General features: G+C 38.2%; 1 protein-coding gene across 1 annotated transcript; it reads left to right on the top strand.

Moving 5' to 3' along the window:
- Positions 1-921: 921 nt before the first annotated feature.
- Positions 922-19,142, top strand: PSKH2 (protein serine kinase H2). The gene is made up of 3 exons (XM_047841699.1): positions 922-1,106; positions 5,431-6,097; positions 18,837-19,142. Exons 1-3 carry the CDS (start codon positions 922-924, stop codon positions 19,140-19,142), a joined length of 1,158 nt encoding a protein of 385 aa, XP_047697655.1.
- Positions 19,143-20,192: the final 1,050 nt, after the last annotated feature.

The raw sequence follows: 20,192 nt of genomic DNA, 5'->3' as shown, positions 1-20,192 counted from the left end.
ATTCATACATAAGATTATATATAGTATTCATATATATGTGAATATAGCATATATATTATATATAATGCTATATATAATATATAATGCTATATATAATGCTATATATATTATATATAATGCTATATATAATGTGTATATTATATATAGCATTCATATATAAGATTATATATTGTATAATAATTATAATTAATAATATAATAGTTACATTATATAATTAATACATTAAGATTACACAATCTCTACATAATATATAGAGGGATTATATAATCTTCTTATTTTTATATATTTTATTCTTGTAGTTGCACAGTGAGTTGGACTGGATTCTAGATATCTGGTTTTGCTCCCAGTCTTTCTATTTCAGATGGATCATCCAGAGGGGAGGCTTTTCCAGCTGTAGGAGAGTTAGTGGTGTACCAGAAACAGACTAGTGTGTTTATTTAATGCATAAAGTACAGTACTATTATATACTTTAAATATTATAAGCTCTTACAGTTTAAAGTACATACACAAAGTATATATATTTAATGTTCATGTCATCTGGATATGAGCTCAGTCTTGGAGACAAAGTCCTTTACAAAGATTATATGTTTCATAGATTTATATAATTTTTTATGTTCACATCTTCACTTTACAGATGAGAAAACTGAGGCCCAGAGAATTAAGGCTCCTGCCTTTTCGTCCGTCCACTTTGCTTTTACCACGTCAAACTCCACGCACAGATAGGTGGTCAGTGACGATGAAGGCGACCTAATGGCAGCGGGACCTTCTGAAAGTAATTTTCCCAACAAAGACCCACAGTGGGGTTTCTTCACAGGTCGGCTCTGGGGGCGGGTCGCTCTGTCCCGCCGCTGCTCTGCTGGTCTGCGGATAAACGCGCGGTGGCGCCTTGTGCTCCAGGCCCCTCTCGGGAGTGCGGTGGGCATGGGTTGCGGCGTCAGCACGAAGGTGGTCCCGGGGCCGCCCTTGCTGCCCCGGGTCAAGCAGGAGGGCCAAGGCTGCGCTAACTCCAGAGGCGTAGGACCCGGGCCCGAGGCGGCGGCCGAGGCGGCTCGCAGGATGCAGGTGGCCCGATTCCGCGCCAGGTTCGATCCGCGTGTCCTTGCCAGGTAAAGCGGCAGGTTAAGCACTGGCAAAGGGGCTGGCCTGGAGCTGGGTGGAGGAAGGTAGATTAAAGACGGATCAAGATGGCTTTAGACCAGCTGCTTTCTGCTGCTAGGCCCCTGATGTCACTAAATTCTTTCTCTGCCCCTTTGAGATGTAAGTCTTCCACAACCAGGAATGTCTTTCTCAAGGAATGTCATTCCCTTTGAAATGTAATCATGGGGCCACTTTCTCCCAGTCTTTGTGGGAAGGGGGGAGCCTAATTTGCCTGAGCCCCAATTAGCACGGATGGCCTACTCATGTTGACCACCTTCCCCACCAAGCTAACGTGCCCTACTATCTCTCTACTAGCTCTCTCAGTGCTGAAACTCTCTTGCCTTTTGTTTAAACAGAGTTAAAGTCAGTCTCTCTCTCCTACTGCAATAGTTTTGACTTCATTTGTAATAGTCTGGAATAAAGTCTTCTTCAGTGGTTTTAATAAGAGTCAGGGACAAATTCTCTTTGACACCTCTGAGCAGATTCCAGACTGAAAGTGGAGGAGGAACAGCAGTGAGGAAAGGGAGGGGATCCCGGGCCTCTGAGCCCTGGAAAGCGGAAGGCCTCTCAACCCCTATAGGGCTGATGGATGAGAGCCTTGCCACAGATATGCTGAGGCAGGGTCCAGACAGGCCTGGTTTGCGAAGGATCTTTACCACATTCTGAAAAAGGATCTTTACCACATTCTACCCTATAATTCACAGGATAGAAACAAGTCTTTGAATCAGCCAGACTCGAGATCCACTCCTGTCTCTTCTTGCATGTCTAATTGAGAATGTTCCTTAGCCTTTCTCCTCCCTCAGTTTTTGCCTCTGTAAAGTGGGAATAATAATAGTATCTACTCTATAGGAGTGTTGTGAGGATAATTAAAATAATATATGGAAATTATGCTGCACAGTGCAGGGCACAAATCTTTATTTAGGTATTGGTGCAGTACTTACTCTTGTCTTCATAAGGCACACATAGGACCTAGCTGACTCTGCAAGAAATGAGCAAGGATCGCGGGTTGGTTGGCCTGAAAAATAACTTCCTCAGTGAGTACCATGTTGGACATGCAGAGAAAGAAAATCGTGAAATCCTCTTCCACTCTGCAGGGCTTGGTGGGACACAGTGGTGGCTGGCTCCATTGGCTTCTCAGGGACACTTCTGGCCCTAGAATTGTGTGCTTACTTCATCACAGTGCTGTGAACAGTCTATGCTGAGCCATTTCCTGGCCTACTTGGCAACTTCAAATACAAAGGTACCTTGTGGATGAGTCCAGTAGCTGCGAAGCTTAGAGACAAAGTTGGCTGATCCAACTGAACTTGAATCAGAATGGACATGGGATCTTATCATGACTAAATTGGCTAGATGGTATCTCTGGTCATCTGTAGCCAGAGAATTGTGGCTTTTCCGCTCTCATAACCTCCATCGGCAGGGTAGTTCCCAGTCCTGTAGGTGTGAAAGGGTCATAGAGGTGGAGGGTCATGACACTCTAAGGGCTGTAGCTGTAAGGGCTCTAGCGACTAACTCAAGGCTCTTCTTTACCTGATGGAGAGTTGAGCCCCAGAAGATTAACTGACTTGTAGAAGTTAGAGGCAGAACTGAGTCTAGAATACAGTTGTCTTTCTTCTCCTTTGTCATTCCACTTAGAACTCTTGCAGAATATAGCTGATAGAATTTAAATCTGAGGATATTCACTTTCTTCTTGGGAGTTCATTACAATTACTTCTATCAAATAGGTTGTGATATTACTATTGTTTCCATGTGTCATTTTTTAAATACATGTTCTAGCAGCTGAAGTTACAGGAATAATTTCAATTTCTATAATTTCTAGGCTAATGTACAATTGCACCACCTACAAAATTAACTTTGAAGCTGTTTTGTTGGGTGATGGGTAAGAGTGGAGGAGTGGAAGGGATGGAATGGGCTCATAAATGCCTTCTCCGATGCTTGATTTGATCGTTAATGTTTTCAAAGTATATGTAATAATTTGGAAATAATAGGTATTCAGTGAACGATTCTTTCATTCAACATTTATTGCTGTTCCCTCTGTGCCAGGCACTGCATAAGATCTAGCCACTCAAGTCATAAAAATCGTCACCATCCATGCCATCAAGGGCTCACAAGCAAGGCTGCAGTTACTGGAATTTGTTATGGGACATTGGTTATTCAATCTGCAATCATTTATTTCCACTACTCTACATTTTGGCTTAAAGCCTATGTTTCCCTCAGTACCAAATTACTAGCAGTTTTTCAAATATTTGGGATGAAGGCCCCTTAACAGTATTGAATAAAGCTCCTTTTATTTAAGCAAAAGAGTGTAGTTCCTCAGAGATGGTAATTGGTCTGATAGCTGATGATTAATTCCACGAGCAAATGAATTTGCCTGCAGTTTTGAGGGCATAGTGATAAATTAGTATCTGCAAAGTGCTTTCATCCACATTAGAGGTAAATGTAAAACTTGGTTGGTTTGCAAAGCAATAGAATTTGAAATGCCTGTGATTATCTTCAAAATCAACCTGAAAGTACATGTGAATATAAAAGCAAAGTTGGAAAGAGAAGAGGTGACAGAATCCGTTTAAGATGAGTAAATTGCTATCTGTTTTGATAAAGTAATTGGCCAGAAAATTAAATGCACTGCATAGAACAAAGCTGTTTTCAGTAAGCTGGTACAGCCAAATGCCATTTTTTATTCAGTAAGCACAGGAATATAAGGAACAGATAGGTGGGGGGAAAATTACTGGAAGAATAAACTCAGCAAAAAGAAATAAGGCTATTTAAAGCACAGATTGAGATTTGCATTTGAATCTCTGGTATTGAGTATGCAACTTAAAGAATTACCTTTTCCCTGCATACTCCCAGGGCATATTTCCATTTGCTGGCATCCTTTCCTGGGAGAAGTTCTAATAAAGTGGAAGAGCACCAAATTACGATTCAAGTAAGACGACCTGGGTTCTCATCCTCACTCTAGAACTTAAACAACCAGTTGGCTAGCCTGATCTTCAATTTTCTCATTTGTAAAATGAGGGGTTGGATTAAATCATTCTCTAATATTCTTTCCAGATGTAAAATCATAATTCTAAGTTTAGCACTTTCTCGACATTTCTTTCTTTTTAAAAAAATTTTTTTTAATGTTTTGTTTTTGAGAGACAGAGCACAGGCAGGGGAGGAGTAGAGAGAGAGGGAGACACAGAATCCAAAGCAGGCTCCAGGCTCTGCGTTGTCAGCACAGAGCCCGATGCAAGGCTCAAACTCACAGACCATGAGATCATGACCTGAGCTGAAGTCAGACACTTAACCAACTGAGCCACTCAGGTACCCCATCAACATTTCTTAAATGAGAGTTATAAATTTGACAGAACTCTTAGATGGACATAGACATTTACACAGATAATTCAAGTTCAAGGTCACCAACCTTTGAAATCCTAGCCGACTTCCTGGCCTTTCTGAGAGATAATTACTTTACACATTAACATATATCCCATGTTAAAATTCTGTTTCCAGTGCAGAAATTGCAAGAGCTGAGGGTCAGGTGGGAGGAAACTGTGGTTCTAACACCACCCCCACCAGACATACTTACCTAATCAGTGGTTATCTATTAAAGCGCTACTGTGGACGAGATAAGGCATGTGCCTCGCTCGGACTGAGAGCTCACAGTCAAGTAACCTGAAGAAGACCCTGTCTTGTGATATGATTTCCTCCTTCTTATGAGAAGTTATAAACAGGACTAAGCTTCTTTTTTTATTTTCTCCACTTGGTTTGGTGGTGGTTGTTACAGAATAATAAAAACGAGGGTTGTGGGGAAGAAAGAAAATGGTAGAAGGTGATCCTAAAGTTCTTCAATGAAATTTTGGTGAAATACATTTGAAGGGGTTAGATTTAATTCCCATCCATTTCAACTACAATCTGTGTGGCCTTGGGAAATTACTTAACTTTTTTTATTCTTAATTTTCTTACCTATGAAAGGGGGATAGTATCATATTAGTCAATAAGAGTATTGTGAGAAGATTTTTTTTAAATAAATTTTCTTGCACACAATAAATGTATAATAAATGGTAACTGTTGTTATAAAGACTGTTGTTTTAATAGTTCTCTTTCCACCAACTAATTATTTTCATATCACTTGCCTACATTCCAAAGAAGAATCTGGAGAGGACTTCAAAAGTAATAAATACAATTAAGCTGTAATGAGCAAGGGAATTGGATGAGGGGATATAAAGATAGATAAAAAGGTGGTACAAAGCACCAACTTAAATAATTTTAAGAATCATCAATTCAGAGGATAACAGATTTGGCTTTTCTTCCCAATAGATATGACATCAAGGCTCTTATTGGGACAGGCAATTTCAGCAAGGTTCTCAGGGTGGAGCAGAAGACCACGAAGAAACCTTTTGCAATCAAAGTGATGGAAACCAGAGTGAGAGAAGGCCGAGAAGCATGTGAATCAGAGCTCACCATCCTGAGGCGGGTTAGCCACCGTTATATTGTTCAGCTCGTGGAGATCTTTGAGGCTCAGGATCGAGTTTACATGGTGATGGAGTTGGCTACGGGAGGAGAGCTCTTTGACCGACTCATTACTCAGGGATCCTTTACAGAGCAGGACGCTGTCAGAATTCTCCAGATGGTTGCAGATGGCATCCGGTATCTGCATGCATTGCGAATAACCCACAGGGACCTAAAGCCTGAAAATCTCTTATATTATCATCCAGGTGCCGAGTCGAAAATTTTAATCACAGATTTTGGTTTGGCACACTCTGGGAACAAAAGTGGAGACTGGACAATGAGGACACTCTGTGGGACCCCAGAGTACATAGCCCCCGAGATTTTGCTAAGGAAACCTTATACTAGTGCCGTGGACATGTGGGCTCTTGGTGTAATCACCTATGTTTTACTTAGTGGAGTCCTGCCTTTCGATGATGAAAACCATACAAGACTTTGCAGGAAGATTCTGAAAGGCAAATATAATTATACAGGAGAGGTAAGAAATAATTTTAATTCTTATTAATTCAGCTTAGTGCAATTTCTCAACCTCAGCACTATTAACATTTAGAGCTGGATGATTCTTTACAGGGGGGTAGCATAGGGGATGGGAGTGGGGCTTTCTTGTGCATTGCAGAATATTTAGAAGCATCCTTGGCCTTCACTCCACCCTCTATACACTACTGGTAGATACAATATCTAGTAAATACACTAGATTCAACACCTTCCCCAAATTGTGACAACAAAAATTGTCTCCAGACATTGTTAAATGTCCCCTTTGGGGCAAAACCACCTCTGGATGAGAGCCATTGATCTGAAGGTGGCAAGGGCCTCAATTACGGAGTTGTCTGTGGTCAGTACATGACATTAATAATTAAGTAGACAAGTTAGTTTGTGTGTAGTTTTTCTTCCATCAGCTGAGTAGACTAATGTGTACCAGAAGCTCAGCATGATGCTTGGGTGTTTGGTGAGAGATTCTCTGCCTTGAATCTAGATAATCCAAACCTTTTTTGTGATATAATGTTTCCTCAGTGAAACGTTTAGCCTTACAGCTTATGTAAAATATTTATCCATTGTTTAAACTTGGAGCTCCCAGTGTTCGTGAAAGTGTTCACTTCTTATTGTTTTGAGTAGAGAAGGAAAGTTGTCAATGTTTGTGTGTAGGATGCCTGACAAAAAGAGAAATTCATTTCATGTTCAGCAAGTGACCAAATACATTATCTTTTTAAGTATGAAAGGGTTCTTTGTCTCATAAAGAAAAATATTGGTAGTTTGATTATATCTACTTAAGGTATAATATCTGTACGTATAACATCTTACACAAAATCAAAAGCTAAAGAAGAAATTTAAATATAATATTTTCTGTACTTTGACAGAGCTTTAATATCTTACTGTAGATGTATGCATTGTAAAAAACTCATCGAAATTGGTAATTGAGAACTAAGACTTACATAGAAAGGTAGGAAAGGATGGGGGGAATTCACACACAGTTCAGTACCATTGATTATTAAAAGTTTGAAAAATGTGCACCCTCACTAATATCCCAAAAATGCAAATGAAAACAAAGTCTTTAAAAAAATTTTTTTAAATCAATCAAAGATTAAAAAAAAAACCTTCAACTTGATTCATTGCTAAGAGTATTAAGAGATCAACCATCTCATTCGCTGCTGGTGGAGGGAAAATTTTACAGATTTCTTGGAAAGTAGATTGAAAATATTCATCTGGAACTTTTAAAAGCTTATATATTTTGATCTGGTAATTCCACTTCTAACAATCTAAGGAAATAATCCCGGATGCAGCAAAGGTTTCAGTATAAAGATGGTCATCGGAGCTATAGTTACAAAAGTGGATAATTGGAAAAAAAAAACCCTAAAAGAATGTTTGCATATTATGAGACATCCATATGATAGAGTATGATAGTTTCTAAATTGTGCATGCTTAAAAATTGTACAGATATTTGAAAAATGTGCACAGTATACTACCAAGTGAAAATAAAAATGCAAAATACAAACTATGTATAGAGTATAATCACAATCATGTGGGAAAATGTATGCATAGGAAAAAGGCTTAAAAGAAATACAGTAAAATGTTAACAGAGCTCATTTCCTGGTTTGGGGATTATGGATCATTTTGGTTTTTTTCTTTATAATTTGAATATCTTTGTGTTTCTGTTGTTCTTTTGTTTATAAAGGATATGTCTTTCTGTTTTGGCTATGGCTCCGTGACTCTTCTGTTCTATGTACTGTTGGGTGGAGTTGCCGTCATCGTGGCCTGACTGCGATGTTATATCTATGATGGTTCTTCTAATGTCTGACATCTTGATGGGGATGGCTGGAAATCTGGGGTCATCTAGGTCACTGGAACCCTTATTCCCCCCTCCACTCTCTATGCTTCATAGGGCCTTCTCTTCTTGGGGGCTTCTCCATGGAGTCTCTCCGGCAGAATAGTCAGACTTTTTACAGGTTAGTTTAGGCTTTCCAAAAAGGAGTATTCAAGAGGGGGACAGTGGAAATTGCCAGTCCTCTTGAAGGCTGAGCTTGGAAATGACACTGCATTACTTCTGCCTCATTCTATTGTGAGTTCTGTGGGCCTTAGGCTAACCCAGATTCAATGTGGAGGGAGACTGCACACAGTATGACTATTGGGAGTGTGGTTTATTAAGCCATGTTCGGACTAGATATCACCATTGCTTTTTTAATGTGTGAGAATAATAAGCAAATATTCTTTAAGAAGTCCTTTTATCAGGTTTAATTCAGAGGGTTTCTAGGGTTGGGTTCCCCTAAAGGCCAAGAAACCCGAGAAGAAGATTCAGGTTCAAGTGACTTATTAAGGGTAGACTCCCAGGAGATAGGTAAGGGAGTCTGGAAATCAGGACAAGGAAGGTGAAGAGGCCAAGGCCATAAAGGTCAGCCTCATTTTGCAGGGAAGAATTCTTAAGCATTCTTTCAACCTGAGGTAGGAGAGCTGGGCTTTCACATCTACCCCTCTCTGCTAGTCAATGGGGGTGATGGTGGTGGGGAGCTGGTGGTAAATTTTTATATTCTCTGGGGATCAGAAGCAAGTAGCTCCAAGTGCCCTAGGGTGGTCACTGAAAAAAGCAAGGTATTGGGTTTTAGAAGCAAAGCACTCCAGGGGTACTTGGGTGGCTCAGTCGGTTAAGCATCCGACTTCGGCTCAGGTCACGATCTCACCATTTGTGAGTTCAGGTCCCTCGTTGGGCTCTGTGCTGACAGCTCAGAGCCTGGAGCCTGCTTCAGATTCTGTGACTCCCTCTCTCTCTGCCCTTCCCCCACTCACACTCTTTCTTTTTCTCAAAAATAAGTAAACATTAAAAACAAAAGAAGCAAAGCACTCCAAAGGAAGGGGGTGTGGGTACATACAGAAAAGAGGGGCTCAAGCTCCGTTTGGAGCACTGACATTATCTCCATGGTGCACGCTCTATTTCTTGAGGAAATACCTGTTGGTAGCCCCAGATAACATATAACACAGAGTAAGATTGTGGCTGCTTGCAAAATGTTACTGGATTTATATTCCCTTGGTTTTCTTTTCCGTGTTTGTGAGGCACCCATGTCCATCATATTAACATTTTCTTACAATATTACCAACTGTCTTAGTCATCTCAATCTGCTATAACAAAATACCACAGACTGGATGGCTTAAACAATAGAAACTTATTTCTCACAGCTCTAGGAGCTGAGAAGTTCAAGACCAAGATTCCAACAAGGTAGGTTTCATTATGAAGCCTCTTCTCTTGGCTTGTAGGCAGCTGCCATCTCATGGTGTACTCACATGACCTCTTTGTGTGTGTGGAGAGAGAGAGATGGGGATAGGGAGAGGGGGGGGGGCAACTCTGTGGTGTCTCTTCTTAAAAGGCCACTAATCCTATCAGATCAGGGCCCCACCCTATGACCTCATTTAATTACTTCCTTGGAGACCTCTCTCTAAATACAGTGATACAAGAGGCTAGGGCTTCAACACATGAATTTTGGAGAAACACAAACATTCAGTCCATGACATCTAGGAAACACATGTTGATAGACGTAGAAAGGCATATCATCACATTTTCTCTGTCATCATATCATTGTATACCTATCACTTACAACAAGCCTAGTAATTTCTAAATGTACCAATTTTATTTAAATACCAGGGTGACCATTGATTCTGGAAGAATAGGTATGGTAGACAGAATTATAGCCCTCCAAAGGTGTCCCTATTCTAATATCCAGAATCTGTAAGTGTATTATCTTACATGGCAAAAGAGAATTTGCAGATGTGACTAAATTAAAGATCTTGAGATGGGGATATTATCCTGGATTATCTCGGTGAACCCAATGTGATCACCAGGGTCCTTACAGTAGGAAGGCAGGATGGTCAAAGATGGAAGAGATTTGATGAAAGGAACATAGATTGGAGCGATGTGCTTTGGAAATTGAGGAAGGGGTCATGAACCAAGGAATATGGACAGTCTCTGGAAACCGAAAAAGGCAAGGAAAGAATTCTCTCCTGAAACCTCTAGAAGGAACGCAGCTTTGCTGACCATTTTAGCTTGTAAAACCCATGTTCACCTGCAGAACTGTAAGGTAATAAATGTGTGTTGTTTTTTAAAGTCCCTTTGTCTATAACTAAAATTCCATGTATGACACATAGTGTGAATCATTTCTTTTCTCTAGAAGTCCGGTGGAGAAGTGCAACAAATAGGACAAAACTTCCAAAGATTTAAGTGCTGTATCTCTTATAATGAAGAGGAGTGATGTGTTTAATATATATATAGCAAGGTTGCCTACATGGCTCAGTTAGTTAAGTGTCCAACTCTTGATTTTGGCTCAGGTCATGATGTCACGGTTCTTGGCTTCAAGCCTTGCATCAGTCTCTGGACTGATAGTGCTTAGGATTCTCTCTCTCCCTCTGTCTTCCCCCTCTCAAAATAAATAAAATAAAACTTAAAAAATATGTATATATATATAGCAAATATTTTGCTAGATATTTGGCAGATATATACTCTGACTCCACCCATGTATAAGCAAAAAACTAGCTCTGATATTAATGTTTAATTCTTCTTGATTTTGGTGTGAAATATATTCCTTTTCATGAAACTTTGATGACCATTCCACCTGTGTTACTCTTTCCCTTCTCTGAGTAGTGTTTAGGATTATGAGAAATGTCTTTTGTTTTGACATTTAACCTATATGTCATCTTTCCAAGACATTGTTGGCTCTTTGAAGGCTGGGATTCTACCATATTTTCCACTTTATATCCAATAAAATATCATGAAGAGTTAAGTATAGAGAAACATTTAACAAAAAATAATCGTTTTTAAAAATTATAAAGAGATTCTGATTTATAACAACATGAGTAAATGCTTCTCAACTGTAACTGCATTGAACATAAAATACAAATTTTAATTTATAGCAAGGTGGATTTTAGATAACTAATACCTTCAGTTGCTGAATTCATTAGATTCATTTTGGAACATTAGTGTGGTTTGGAAGGGTACATTTACTCTACTCACTGGGCTTTGCAGGGTAGGGGTAGTTCTCTTTTCCAGTCACTTCCTGCAATGCTCAAGGAGCAACCAGGTTGGAAAAACACAGCACAGGTCAAAAAGAAAAAAAACAAAAAAACTATTTTGTGAGGGAGGCCTTCACTTACCTACTTTATTACCAGTACCATCATGATGGCTTTCAGCTTGGTGGCAGGGCTCATGCTGGAGATAGTAAGTAAAAGACTCACCCACCATTTCTCCCAGAGATAGTTGGAAAGCATCCTCGTGTGGTCTCCACCCTCCTTGTCAGGCCTTCTTTGGGCCAGGGAATCATGCTAAGCTCCGGGAATACCCATATGAAAATACTCAGTGACCCTGCTCTTTGAAATCAGGTGATCTTGTCTGAGAGACCAAGTATTCTTTTGTATCTCTTCAAATTTAAGTGCTCTGATACATGTAGGAGCAAAGGCTCAGAGTCCATGGAAGAAGGGAAGACAGCCTCTTACTAAGGATATTTGGGTCAGATTTCACAAAGGAGAGGACATGTGTGCTGTGTCTTAGAGGAAGGGTAGGAGTTTCTGAAAGGGAGATTAGTATGTTCCAAGTAGACAGAACAACATATACAAACGTACATAGAAAGGAATATGTTGTATAGTAAAAAATAAGAATTTTAGAGCATTTGTGTGCAGGTGAATGTATATTTATGTGGGTATTTTGTAAAGCAGTGTAGTGTAGTGGTTAAGGACACAATCCAGAACAATCCTGCCTGGTTCTACTCCCAGCTCTGCCATTTACTAAGCATGTAACTTAGGCCATATTTCTTCATTTCTCTGTATCTCAGTTTCTTAATTTGTAAAAACAGTAATAATGATTGTTTACCTAACAAGGTGGTTGTGAAGATCAGATGAGCTAAAAGATGTCAAGTGCTTGGAATAGTTTAACATATTAGTACATAGTGCTATATTTGTGTTAGCTATTTCTGTTACTATTACTATTAATATGGGAAACAGAGGGACTACAAGTTTGAATTTTGCTTAAATAAGCTACTAGTTACATATATATCTTACAGTGCACACTGTACTTACCAAGTACACCATTTCATTTTTTAAGTGGAAGAGTGAGAAAAGTGTGATGTTAACATTTTAATGCTAATGGTAAATTACACATTCTTGCCAATGAGTTGGGAATCATATATTATTGTGTAATTATATTATAACTATATCACAGCAGTCTTTTTTGGTGTTAAATAAGTTGATAATAAAATGAGTCTTACAACCATGTTAGTTAGCCATCTGAGAAAGATAGACATTGGTATTAAAAACATGTTAAAAAAAATCCCACATGGATAGTGATAAAAAATGGTCCCCATATACTTAGATTCACCTATGATTTCCATACTGGTAGGGAAAAAGTTTACTGATGCACTCCCTGAGAGGTAACATATCTGATGGATTTTGGTCACCAGCCATGACCCCAATTTTCTTTCTATATCCTCATCTCCATTTATTTCTCTTATTTTTTCTTTGCTATATTTCTTTTCCATGCAGGTTATTAAGTAGGAAAAAGTGAAAGGAGAGCAAAAGATTTGGCTCTTTAATTCCTTTTCATTCTCTTTCCATCATGACTAGAATTTCAATGATGAAATGAACCACAGTTCAGTTAGGTCATAATTCCTGTAATTTGGTTCCCATTCCTGTGGTTTAGTTCTTAAAAACTTATGTTCACAAAAATGTGTTCAACTTTTTAGATGACATTTTTACTTTAAAAGTAGTTTTATGGAAAATACTTTCAATATTTGTAAAACCTATCACAATGTACTTCATTTTCTACCTATCACTTTCTTCATCTCTTCTTTGACTTAAATTGGACAGGTATATATATTCTTCCCTTAAACTCAATCACAGTGAGGGATACCTAGGTGGCTCAGCTGGTTGGGCGTCTGACTTTGGCTCAGGTCATGATCTCAGGGCTCGTGGATTCAAGCCCCATGTCAGGTTCTGTGCTAACAGCTGAGCTTGGAGACTGCTTCAGATTTTGTGTCTCCCTCTCTCTCTGTCCCTCCCCCCACTTGTTATCCGCCTCTCCTTCTCTCTCTCTCTCTCTCTCTCTCTCAAAAATAAATAAACATTAAAAAAAGAAACTCAATCATAGTGAGTGTTTCTTGGAATCAAAACCATGTGCATTACCTTTTTGACTGTGTAGTTGTTACCTTTGGTATAAGGGATAGTGATTAGAATGGAAAGTAGTTATCTGTTTCTTTGATTATGTTGCACTTCTTGACCTTGATATCATCAGCGGAATTCATTGAGTTGAGGAGAAAATAACTATTTACATAAAGCTTCTGAAACTTAGAAATACTTGGTTTTAATGTTATAGTTATATTGTTTATGTTCTGGTTTATGAGGTTTACAATAGGAACTAGTTCTAAATATATATTATATGTGGAAGAATAAGTCAACCATTGACTCGGAGTTCAAAGGCCAACTCAATTTTTTGTCACTCTTATGTCCTTGAGTGCTTTGAAATGTGATAAGTGCTCAAACAAATTAGGCTCTATTCAATCCTCTTTAAATTTCAGTGTTTTCCTTATAAGAAGAACCAGAAGCATGACTTGTCTCATGTCAAGAACCCCTTAACTCATAAAAATATTCACTTTATGAGCCTGGTATAAGATTGATTGGCTCTTTCTCCACTTTTATTTTTTATTAGATGCTTCCTGTAATAAACTTGGGTATATCTTTTGACTTTTTCCAGGGTTTACAAATAGCTAAAGCATTCTGACATAATTAGCTTTGTCTCTGAGCAGTTTTAGTTTTGGCAAAGATAAAACACAATTTAAAGTCTGCTTTGTAGATTGAGAGGAAAAATGTTTTAATTTTAAATATTTATAGCATAAGGATGATGTACAAAATCTCCTGCTTGCTGAGCTGAGGAAGAGTGATTTTACCAGTCTACAACTAATAAGGTCATGGAGAGTTCATTGCTACTTTCGGACACATTTACATAAAATTTAATTGCAGAGCTTAAATGAAATCCTACCAAGGCCATACACTAAAGTTCAAAGGAAGAGAAATGCTAGTCAGAGAATTGTCATAAGTAGATGTTTCCAATAAAAACTATTTAAATTTTTTTTAAGTTTTTATTTTTTTTTTAGTAATCTCTGTACCCAGTGTAGGACTTGAACTTACAACCCTGAGATGAAAAGTTGCATGTTCTTCTGACTGAGCCAGCCAGGTGCCTCTAAAACCTGCTGCTGTTGAGTGCTCTTAGCTCAAAGATTTGAATGGCAACTTATCTATATACTTAAAAAATATATATTTATAGTTTTCTAAAAACTCTGTAATTAAATTTGTGAATAGTTATTACCCTGTTTCAGTAAGCTCTATATTTATCAAATTTTAGCATCAGTTACAATCCTTAAAATTTAAGATGTTGAATCTAGAATTTTAGGAACTGCATATATTATGTGTGTGTTTGTGTGTGTGTGAATGTTTGTAGGGTCTAGCTTCTTAATGATGACTTTTACTAGTGATTCTCTATGTGCATTTCTGCAAAGGAACCACATTAGGAGTAATTATTCATCAAGAAATTGGAAAGCACAAAACTAAAATCATTCCTTACTTCTCTGTTTAAAGGTGAAAGAATCAAGACATCAATAGATTATAAGCTACCATCTCTCTAAATTCCCTTTATTCTTCCAAAGTGAGTAAGTAGTGCAATTGTTAGTATTAAATTTTGGTTTTATACTTTTTGTTAGTGTTGATTTACACAGTTCTGCCAATTTCTATTCAAGAGGACAAATAGGCAAAGAACCAGATAAGGAAAGGAAGAAAGAACAAAGGGGGAAAAAAAGACTGAATTGTTCACAAATTTTACAATTTATTTGTAACTAAATTATTTGAATGACCTTGGGATAAAACAAAGTGCTACCATTTTCTTTTTGTAGTTTCAAGTTTTTATTTAAATTCTAGTTAGTTAACACATAGGGTAATATTGGTTTCAGGAGTAGAATGTAGTGATTCATCGCCTACATACAACACCCAGTGCTCATCCCAACAAGTGCCCTCCTTAATACCCATCACCTATTTAACCCATCCTCCCACTCCCAGCAACCCTTAGTGTTTCTCTATAGTTAAGAGTCTGTTTTATGGTTTGCCTCTCTCTTTCCCTCCCTGTGTTCATCTGTTTCATTTCTTAAATTCCACATATGAGTAAAATCATATGGTATTTGTCTTTCTTTGACTTATTTCACTTAGCATAATACACGCTAGCTCCATCCATGTCATTGCAAATGGCAAGATTTCATTATTTTTTTTGGTTAAGCTTTATTCAATTGTATAGATATACCACAACTTCTTAATCCATTCATCAGTCGATATACATTTGGGCTGTTTCCATATTTGGCTATTGTTGATAATGCTGCTATAAACATTAGGGTGCATGTATCCCTTTGGATCCGTAATTTTGTATCTTTTGGGTAAGTACCTAGTAGTGCAATTGCTGGATCAGAGGGTAGTTCTACTTTAAACATTTTGGGGAACCTCCATGCTGTTTTCCAGAGTGGCTGCACCAGTTTGCATTCCCACCAACAGTGAAAGAGGGTGCCTCTTTGTATCCTTGCTAATATCTGTTGTTTCCTATGTTGTTCATTTTAGCCATTCTGACAGGTGTGAAGTGATATCTCATTACAGTTTTGATTTGCATTTCCCTGATGATGAGTGATGTTGAGCATCTTTTCATGTGTCTGTTAACCATCTGGATGTCTTGCTACCTTTCTTTGTATTTGGTTCCTTACCTCTTAACATAGAGCAGTGTTTTGAGGACACACATTCATCATGATAATAGTAAGTGGAACCGGTATGAGAAGTTTTAGATAATTTTCATCTTCCAGTTCTCTGAATATAGTCAGTGGATGTGTCCACAAAAGAACTGAGGAAGGAGTTACATTGTGGTTTAATAGTAACAAGAACAAGAACAACAAATATATATGACATTTTATATTTTGAAAACCATTTTTCACATATTTGATCTAATTTGGTTCGAATGGCACTCTTATGAAAGAGATATGATGATCCCCATTTTTTTGATGAGAAGACTGAGATCCTTTGTTTAGAGCTATAGAGGGCCAGACAGCCTGTCTAGTCCAGACTCACTTACCTCAATCCCAGGCTTTTTCCATATTGAGATAGGTTAACAGGCTGACTGATGACAGTGTCTCCTTGAGATTGCTGAGAAAAGCCGAACAGAAGAATTTTCAAGGCAAAGAGTGGAAATGGCAAAGTGGCTGTCCAGGCTGGTGAAGGGACCCAATGATGGCATTGAGAGTTCGTCCAGGATATGAATGTGGTTCGATGTGTGGTCTCCAAATCTTTATTTTTAAAAAGTCATCTCTATGTCCAGTGTGGGGCTCGAAGGTCAAGAGTTGCTTGCTCTACTGACCGAGCCAGTCAGGTGTCCCTCTAAATCATTTTTGGTCAGATAACACTATTCGTTAAAGAAATGTGAGCATACACACTCATTTATAGAATATATACATATATGTGTGTATTTATTTTATACTTTATACAACAGAGACAACAATAAATTTTATATTAAAAAGATAAGAATAAAATAGTTCTGACATTTTTTCTATACCTGTCATTTTCTAATGTGTAATATATAATTCACTCCTAGGTACTCTCCAGTTGTTCTTTATGGCTCAGGAGTCCTGTAGTTTATAGCCCGTGTTTGAATAACGCACTTTGGCTGAAGAGCTTTTTTTCCATGTTACCTTATTTTCTGCAACTGCATTTTAAGTGTATATTCATTTGAGGTCATCTTAATGAGCTTTCCATAAATCTCACTACCCGTATTTTACATTTTCCAGAAAGATTCAGTTGCTTGTCTTATAATGTTCCATTGGAGACATCTGATTTAACCTTGAGCCTAGATAAATGTGTCTGGATCCAGAGCCAAATAGATGTCTAGCCAAAGCAGAGGATGAGTGTCAGCCCCTGACGTACTTTGTCTAGACATGCAGTGTTTACATTTTATTTTTCCTGTGTTTGAGTATTTGGCAAATGTATTCATTTATTTCATGCATTTTATTTTGGGCATAAATATCTCTTGCATCTCATTTACCTAAGTAAACTGAAGGAAAAAAAAGAGCAATTCCTTTTTACTGGTTTCTTTTTTTTTTTATAATTTTTTTTAAGGTTTATTCATTTTTCAGAGACAGACAGAGTGCAAGTGGGAGAGGGGCAGAGAGGGAGATACAGAATCTGAAGCAGGCTTCAGGCTCTGAGATGTCAGCACAGAGCCCGACGCGGGGGCCGAACTCACTGACGGCGAGATCATGACCTGAGCTGAAGTCAGACACTTAATCAACTGAGCCACCCAGGCTCCCCTACTGGTTTCTTTTGATTCAAATTCTAGGTTAATAGAGTGTTAAGAGATTAGAGACTGTGATATCTGATTAAATTCTGATTTTTCCTCACATGAGGACAAAGACAATAGGTTATAAGGATTTCCTTATCTTTCTTGGGAGATAATTTTTTAAAATTTATTTTGAGAGAGAGAGAGAGAGAGAGAGAGAGAGAGAGAGTGAGAGCGAGCTCGTGCGCATGTGCATGCGCAAGCTGGGGAGGAGCAGAGAGAGAGAGGAAGAGAGAGAATCCTAAGCAGGCTCCCCACTGTAAGTGCAGAGCCCAGTGCGGGGCTGGATTTCAGGAACCGTGAGATCATGACCTGAGCCAAGGTCAAGAGTCAGGTGATTAAGAGTCAGTGAGCCACCGAGGCGCCCCAGGAGATACAATTTTTTTAAAAATACATGTCAATCAGAAATTGCTGCTAAAGATACAGCAAATGTACTGGCAGTTTTCTCAATGTTTCTCCTTTGTAGATGACAAGGGATACAAAACTATAGTTTTTTCCTAGATATATGCTATGTATTGGTAGGTAATGCAGAAAACACATGTAAAGCAACAGCTCTCTTTACCCTCACAGAAGTCACTATGAATTGCTGCTATTCTATTTAAAGTGTGTGCCAAAGCTGTAATTTTGCCAGAATAAATCCCTGAACCATCAAATAGCTGGTTGTACATACTGCACCCTGCCATATCTCTGCTACATGCTGGATCCCACTTGGAGCCAGCTGACTGGAACAGTGAGGGCCCTGTGTGTGTTGAAGAAATGCAGTGCAGCCAGAGTCTTCACTGAAGTGCCTTCTTTGTTCTCCTTCTCTCTTGAGGCTGTGGAGATGAAGGCATCCTAAGTCTGGAATAAGTTTTCAAAGGGAGAGAAAAGTTGATGATTTCTCAATCCATCCCACTTCCCACTCTGGCTCATTCTTGGAGTCATGGGGACTCTACAAGATGACCAGAATGTGGTAAATACTAACCCAATACTGGTGTACTTCATGTACAACAGCTGCTCTTCCTTGTCCAGCTTACATAAATGTGATGTGGAAACTCACATTGCTAATTGCAGCATGCTGGACAGATTTCTAGAAAGGAATTCTCGTTCACTGAACAGAAACTTTGGAACAGAATTTGTGTTTGTTTTTTCCTTTTGCCAAATAGATTTTTTTTTTATTTTGCCTTTCTCAAAAGCAGATTTTCAGGTTCACTATATATTTAACAATATAGTATTTAATTTGCTTATTTGAAAAAGTCTTTTGGATTTGATATGCGTTGATTTATGTCATTAAGAAGATTATTCTCTATGTGTGTTTTTATTTTATTTATTTAATTCTATCTTATTTCTTTTTCCTTTCTAGCCTTGGCCAAATATTTCCCATTTGGCGAAGGACTTTATAGACAAACTACTTATTTTGGAGGCTAGTCAGCGCATGTCAGCCGGGCAGGCCCTGGATCACCCCTGGGTGGTCACCAGGGCTGCAGGGTGTTCCATGAAGAATCTTCAGAGGGTCATATCCAGGAACCTCATGCGGAAGGCGTCTCCCCACTCTCAGAGTCCTGAGTCTGCACAGTCTTCTAAGTCACAGTCTTATCACAAATCAAAGCAGATGTGGAGCATGAGAAACTTAAAGGTCGAAGAATCACCACTGTCTGCATTTTTGTAAGCAGATAACTTTCAAAACAACTTTAAACAACTTTAAGGCAGATCTATTAACTTCATTAAATGCATTAGGTTAATAGGGACCATTTCATCATGATTAAAGCACCTAAAAATGCTCCACAGGAATGGGAGCAAATGGTTATTGTTGGGTAATGTTGACCTTCGCTTTAAACATTTTTTGGTCTGTAATTTTTTTCTTTGTCTACATTTATTCCCCAAAATATACTTCTGTAAAAGATAAGTAGTATAATAAATACTAAATGTATTTATATAATTGGAAATAGATGAAGAAGGGAAGCCCAGGTGGCTCATCGGTTGACCATCTGACTCTTGATTTTGGCTCAAGTCATGATCTCACAGTTTGTAAATTTGAGGCCTCTGTGCTGACAGCATGGAGCCTACATGGGATTCTCTCTGTCCCTCTCATTCTGACTCTCCCTTGCTCTCTCTCTGTCTTTCAAAATAAATAAATAACAACTTAAAAAAAAAAGAAATAGATGAAGAAAATCCCTCAAGCATCGATGGATTAAATAAAATGTGAGATAATAGGAATAAGGGATATGTAGGTGAAGAAATGATGAATCAGAGACATAGTAGGCATAGTTAGAAATGGGGAATAAGTATATTTATACTGAAATTACTGATTTATATTTAAGACTATTGTATGGTGTTAATAACCATTAGGCAAAACTCAAAACAATTACAAACATCTGGTAAGTTCATATTAATCTGCAAATATTAATGGAAATTGTTAATTTGGGGGCATATAAAGAAACTTGGTTGGCAACAAAACCAAAAACAAAACAGTGAAACTTATCTCAAACTAGAATTCTTCTGCACAGCAAAGGAAACAATTAACAGAACGAAAAGGCAATCTATGCTATGGGAGAAAATATTTGTAAACCACATATCTGATAAGAAGTTAATCTTCAAAATATAAAACAAAACTCCTAAGACTCATTAGTAAAAAAACCCCTAATAACCCAATTTAAAAAATGTACTAAGGACTTGAACAAAAATTTTTCCAAAGAAGAGATCAAATGGCCAACAGGTA

The sequence above is a fragment of the Prionailurus viverrinus genome, chromosome F2, assembly GCF_022837055.1.
Source record: "Prionailurus viverrinus isolate Anna chromosome F2, UM_Priviv_1.0, whole genome shotgun sequence".
NCBI classification, from domain to species: Eukaryota; Metazoa; Chordata; class Mammalia; order Carnivora; family Felidae; genus Prionailurus; species Prionailurus viverrinus.
Note: the sequence above shows the minus strand (reverse complement) of the source record. Positions and strands in the feature narration are given on the sequence as shown.

What these genes read in the sequence shown, in the direction of transcription:
- PSKH2 (XM_047841699.1), top strand. Translation starts at nt 922, where the DNA reads ATGGGTTGCGGCGTCAGCACGAAGGTGGTCCCGGGGCCGCCCTTGCTG. An exon ending in GATCCGCGTGTCCTTGCCAG is followed by an intron (nt 1,107 to 5,430) that starts GTAAAGCGGCAG and finishes TCTTCCCAATAG; the next exon opens with ATATGACATCAAGGCTCTTA. An exon ending in AATATAATTATACAGGAGAG is followed by an intron (nt 6,098 to 18,836) that starts GTAAGAAATAAT and finishes TTTCCTTTCTAG; the next exon opens with CCTTGGCCAAATATTTCCCA.